General features: G+C 46.7%; 1 protein-coding gene across 1 annotated transcript; it reads left to right on the forward strand.

The window, feature by feature from the left end:
* The first annotated feature begins 4,174 nt into the window (after nucleotides 1-4,174).
* On the forward strand, nucleotides 4,175-4,652 carry LOC126511696 (60S ribosomal protein L30-like). Its single transcript, XM_050159040.1, has one exon. It carries the CDS (start codon nucleotides 4,281-4,283, stop codon nucleotides 4,626-4,628), a length of 348 nt encoding a protein of 115 aa, XP_050014997.1. The 5' UTR covers nucleotides 4,175-4,280; the 3' UTR covers nucleotides 4,629-4,652.
* The last annotated feature ends 1,041 nt before the right edge of the window (nucleotides 4,653-5,693 follow it).

A 5,693-nucleotide genomic window follows, 5' to 3' on the forward strand; every position in this document is an offset into this window, starting at 1 on the left:
CTCCATGTGGGTGTTAGCAATCAACAAGCGTTCTTAACTGCTGAGCCATCTCTCCAGCCCCTGTTACCCGATTCAAAGCTCGCTCTAAAGCTCTATGCTGTGGGTAGGCAGGGAGGCACACAGGAAATTGAGGACCTCTTCACATAGGCAACTGGTTTTCAATTTGGCACAGAAATAATTGCCTTTGATGGACTGTGCTCAGAGCATCAGGCTTCCCTATGTAAAGGTAAACAAGAAAAATAAGATTTCTCACTCACACTTGGCTCCCTACAAAATTACCTTGAAACGGTTCATAGACAAAGGTAAAACCGGAAACAAAACATCTCAAAAGCAACACAGGAGACTGTGCTGACAGTTTGTTTGTGATCTAACAAATTAAGATTTCCTGAAGATCAGAGCGTAAAACTAGCCACACTGGTCAGCCGTACAGGCCAGGCAGAGGTGGTGCACACCTTTAATCCTAGCATTCCCATTGATTAGCCATAGAGGCCGGGCAGTGTGATGCACACCTTTAATCCCAGCACTAGAGAGGAATAGAAGGTGGGATGAAGCAGGAACTCAATCTCTTTTCAGTCTGAAGATTTCATAGAGGTAAGAGCTCTCTAGTGGTTGACTGCTTTGCTTCTCTGATCTTTCAGCTTGAACCCCAAAATCTATCTCTGGGTTTTTATTATTCGTGCTACAGGAGACCATCTTCACAGCTCAAGCGTGGGAAAGACTTGTGGCAGAGAACACAGAATCCCAACTTGTAAAAGAATCCTGGTGTACATTGATTTTAAAAACTCTCAGAACTCACTATTAAAAAGGAACTCTATTTCATCATAACCAACCAAGCTGCTGCAAGGCGTGTGATTCACGTCTGTACCGAGGCATTGTATCTACTCAAGGACTGTGGTCACCCTAGCCATGGGCTGTAGGTTCAGTAGCGCTAAAGCCAAGTAGCGATCTCTGTTTGGTCATTACTTCTTTTTCATTTTTGTGCATTCATTTACTGTGTGCGCATGCACGCATGCATGTGTGTGCATGCCATAATACTTGTGTGAGGGTCAGAGGTCAGTTTATGGCCGTTGCTCTCTTCCACTGTGTGGGTCCTGAGAATCGAACCTACTGCATCGCCAGTTTGACACAGAGGGCTCAAGCCCAGCCAACCCAGGCAGTGTCTGAATTCTCTCCTTCTTTCCCACATTTCCCTCCTTCCTGTCTCTGCTAAACTTGTAGGGGATGGTAGACAAGCCTGTGGAAGCTGGAGACGCTTGGAGACGCTGGCTACAGCATAGGGATGTTCCAAACATCTTCGTTTATACAAGCAAAACTACACGGCTCTCCAGCCACAGGGGTGGAACAGATAACCCACACGGCATCTGCTTGTGAGATGTTTCCCATGAAGACAGAGAGCGGGGCTGCCCAGGCGGCCCCGGAGGGAACAATCTGGAAGGATCTATTGTCACACATGAAAACACCATTTAAATGACCCCCATCCCTCATCCCTGCAGACCATGACCGTAATTGTCCATAGCCCAAACTAACCTTCTGACTCAAGGCCATCCTCCCGCCTCAGCCTCCTGAGTACTGGGATTATAGTGTGCCACGACACCAGGTTATGTCCTCAGTGTTCTGACACTTGTCCTTTTGACTGAGGGAACTTGAGACCTCTCACGTGGTAAACATGGCTGGGACCAGGCTGGACAGGCCGTCTTGAAGCTGTCGGCACAGCGTGCCCAGGGCAGCTCTGGCAAGCAGGGCTGCTCTTTGTTTATTTCACCCACTTCTCATCTTTTGTTTTTTGAAACATGCTTTTTTTCTGATTGTTGTTTTGTTTTTTGAGACAGGGTTTCTCTGTATAGCCCTGTCTGTCCTAGAACTCGCTCTGGAGACCAGACTGACTTCAAACTCACAGAGATCCTCCTGCCTCTGCCTCCCGAGTGCTGGGATTAAAGTCACCAAGCACCACCTCTCTTTGACTGACTATATATATTGGTTTTTCTAAGACAAAGATCGTCTATGTAACCACCCTGACTGTCCTGGAACTCCCTCTGTAGACCAGGCTGGCCTCGAACTCAGAGATCCGCCTAATCACAGAGTTATTAAAGGTGTGTGCCACTAACACCTGGCTGGAATATATTTTTAATTGTTCCTTGTGTGTTGGGCTTTTATAACGAGATAAAATACTACCTTTTTGAGGAAAATTAATATAAAAAGCTATGGGTACCCAGTGTAGAAAAAAGTCATATGGAATGAGGAAAATTAAAATGACCTTCCAGGCTAGCCATGCAGACTCCAAGGGACCACTCTGAGAACGAGTGACTCAGTACCAGGGGTACATGAGGCAGGAGGATTGTGAGTTCAAGGCCAGCCTGGAGAAAATGAGGAGGTTATATATAAAAAAAGAAAAAATTAAAATTAAGGGGGCTGGAGAGATGGCTTAATGGTTAAAAGCACTAACTGCTCTTTTAAAGGACTCAGGTTCAATACCCAGCACCCACATGGTGGCTCACAACCATCTATAACTGTTGTCTGATTCTCTCTTCTGATTTCTAGTGTGAAAATGTACATACATACAGACAAAATGCCCACATACATACATACATACATATAAAGTACCTAAATAAATAAGTCCTGGGAGTTCCCTGAAGCCTCAAAGGCCCGCTGTAGTGACACCAGGCCCAAACTTTTTTTTAAAATATTTATTTATTATGTATACAATAGTCCGTTTGTGTGTATGTCTGCAGGCCAGAAGAGGGCGCCAGACCTCATTACAGATGGTTGTGAGCCACCATGTGGTTGCCGGGAATTGAACTCAGGACCTGTGGAAGAGCAGGCAATGCTCTTAACCGCTGAGCCATCTCTCCAGCCCCCCAGCCCAAACTTTTTGTTTATTTTTTGTTTTTTTGTTTTTCAAGACAGGGTTTCTCTGTAGCTTTGGAGCCTGTCCTGGAACTAGCTCTTGTAGTCCAGGTTGGTCTCGAACTCACAGAGATCCACCTGCCCCTGCCATCCGAGTGCTGGGATTAAAGACATGTGCTACCACCGCCCAGTTCTTTTAAAGATTTATTTATTTGTTATCTATCTTCATGCACACCTTTATGATGGAAGAGGGCATCAGATCCCACTATAGATGGTTGTGAGCCACCATGTGGGTGCATGAGAATTGCACTCAGGACCTCTGGAAGAGCAGCCAGTGCTCTTAACCACTGAGCCATCTCTCCAGCCCTCACACCCCAAATTTGACCTTGACCTCCCACCTGGCCTTATATCTCAGAGCTGGATCTCTAGGAACATCTTTGTTGAGCCCAGTTTGGTCCAGGAGATGTCCACAGAGTACCCCGTAGGCATGAGGTGATTGTAGTCGTACACATTCACAACAGACTTGATCTTTGACCTCTTTGGCGATTTTCTTCTTGTCCACGCAGCTGTGACTTTTCAAGGATGGCAGCTGATTCCAGCCACCAGAGTGTGGCTACCAGGACAGCCTGAGGTGCCGTCATCAATATTCTTGATGATAATGGCTTTGCATCAGAAGCGGCGTCCGGCCAGGACCAGCGCCACTCTCCCTGGTTTCATGAGCTTTTATCCATTTCAACAGCAAGCAGCAGGCGGCCAGCAGAGGGAGCCAAGCCCACTTCAGCGCTTGTCCGTACTGGAGGAACTCTCAGCACTAATGGAGTTCTGGTGGGAGACAGATGCTCGCAGAAATAAAGTCAAGTCCCAAATTCCCCCTCGGTGAGGACTGAGAGCAGGAACTAGGAAGGGGGGGGGTCAGGAAAAAGGAACGGAGGTCAACTTCAACCCAGGGCATGGATCACCTGGGTTCTTCCACCACCGCCATCACCTCCACCATTGTCACCACTGCCACAGCCACCACTGCCACCTCCACCAACACCACCGCCGCTGGACCCAGGGGCTCTTTAGCCGAGAGGAAACCCAACAAGAAAGGCTGGAAGCTTCTCGAGTTTCAGTCATGGCAAAGACCCTCCCTAGAGAGGAGTCATTTGTCCATTTTAGTGGACAAATGTTTGTTCTGTGGACTCCAACCCAGCATAGGGTCCTGGGTTTAAATTCCTACGCTGCCATCTTCCTGATCTCCCCATTGTTGCAAGGACTTAGCAGGCTTTGTTAAAATACCACCTTTGATATGAGAGTCAAGAAAAACACTACCGGGTCCCAGCGTCCTCGGCTCGCCTAGAAGGGCTTTGCATTGTGGGAGCTCCTTCCTTTCTCGCTCCCCAGCCATCTTGGCAGCTGGTCTTGGTTGGGGGCCGTCCCGCACCTAAGGCAGGAAGATGGTGGCAGCAAAGAAGACGAAAAAGTCTCTGGAGTCGATCAACTCTCGGCTCCAGCTTGTTATGAAAAGTGGGAAGTACGTGCTGGGATACAAACAGACTCTGAAGATGATCAGACAGGGCAAAGCGAAATTGGTGATCCTCGCCAATAACTATCCCGCCTTGAGGAAATCTGAAATAGAATACTATGCCATGTTGGCTAAAACTGGTGTCCATCACTACAGTGGCAATAACATTGAGTTGGGCACAGCGTGTGGAAAATACTACAGAGTATGCACACTGGCCATCATTGACCCAGGTGATTCTGACATTATTAGAAGCATGCCAGAACAGACTGGTGAAAAGTAAAAAGTTTTCCTTTAATAAAACTTTACCAGAGCTCCTTTTAAAAAAAAAAAAAAGAAAGAAAGAAAGAAAGAAAAAGAAAAAGAAAAACACTACCCAAGCTGGGCAGTGGTGGCGCACACCTTTAATCCCAGCACCCAGGAGGCAGAGGCAAGCGGATCTCTGTGATTTTGAGGCTAACCTGGGTTACAGAGTGAGTTTCAGGACAGCCAGGACTACACAGAGAAACCCTGTCTTGAAAACAGTAAGTAAATAAATAAAATACTGCCTTTATACATGGAGGGTCAAGCAAACAGCATCCAGTGCCTACCTAGCTCCACGCCTCATCCCTCAGACACTACCCACCTTGTTTTTCTTTGGGGTTTTTGTTTGATTGTTTAATTATTTTTACATTTTATTTATTTAAGAGCATGTGTTGTGAGATATTTGATCACACTATGAGAAGATGTCTGTTTTACCTCACCTGCCTAAGGCACCTTCTGATTGGTTTAATAAAAAGCTGAATGGCCAATAGCTAGGCAAAGCCTCTGGGGAGAGAGAGGAACTCTGGGAAGAATCTGAGGGGGCGCGGTTTACAAGTGAGATGTGGAGAAAATCAGACATATGGAACTGAGGATAGGTAGCAGATTGTAGATTAATATAAATGGGTTAATTGAAGTTTTAAGAACTAGTTGGGAACAAGCGTAAGCTAAGGCTAAGCCTTCATAATAAATAAAAAGTCTCCGTTCAGGAGCTGACAATCCAAAGAAAGTCCGACTACAAGTGTGTGTGTGTGTGTCTGTCTGTCTGTCTGTCTGTCTGTGTGTCTGTGTATATGCGTGTCTGTGTGTCTCTATGTGTGTGTCTCTGTGTGTGTGTGCGTGTGAGACTGTGTGTGTGAGACTGTGTGTGTGTCTGTGTATGTGTGTGTGTCTGTGTGTATGTGAGACCACACACACAGAAGTCAGAGGACAGGACAGCTGTGGGAATCTGTTCTCTCCCTCCACCATGTCACTATGTAGGTCCCAGGACTAAACTCAGTTGTCAGGCTTGGCAACAAGCCCCTTTACCTGTTGAGCCATCTTGACA

Source organism: Alexandromys fortis, unplaced genomic scaffold (genome assembly GCF_014885135.2).
Source record: "Alexandromys fortis isolate MF-2015 unplaced genomic scaffold, M_Fortis_MF-2015_v1.1 scaffold_90, whole genome shotgun sequence".
Classification (NCBI taxonomy): Eukaryota; Metazoa; Chordata; class Mammalia; order Rodentia; family Cricetidae; genus Alexandromys; species Alexandromys fortis.

Excerpts from the sequence above, each read along its gene's own strand:
- LOC126511696 (XM_050159040.1), top strand. The coding sequence starts at position 4,281 with ATGGTGGCAGCAAAGAAGACGAAAAAGTCTCTGGAGTCGATCAACTCT.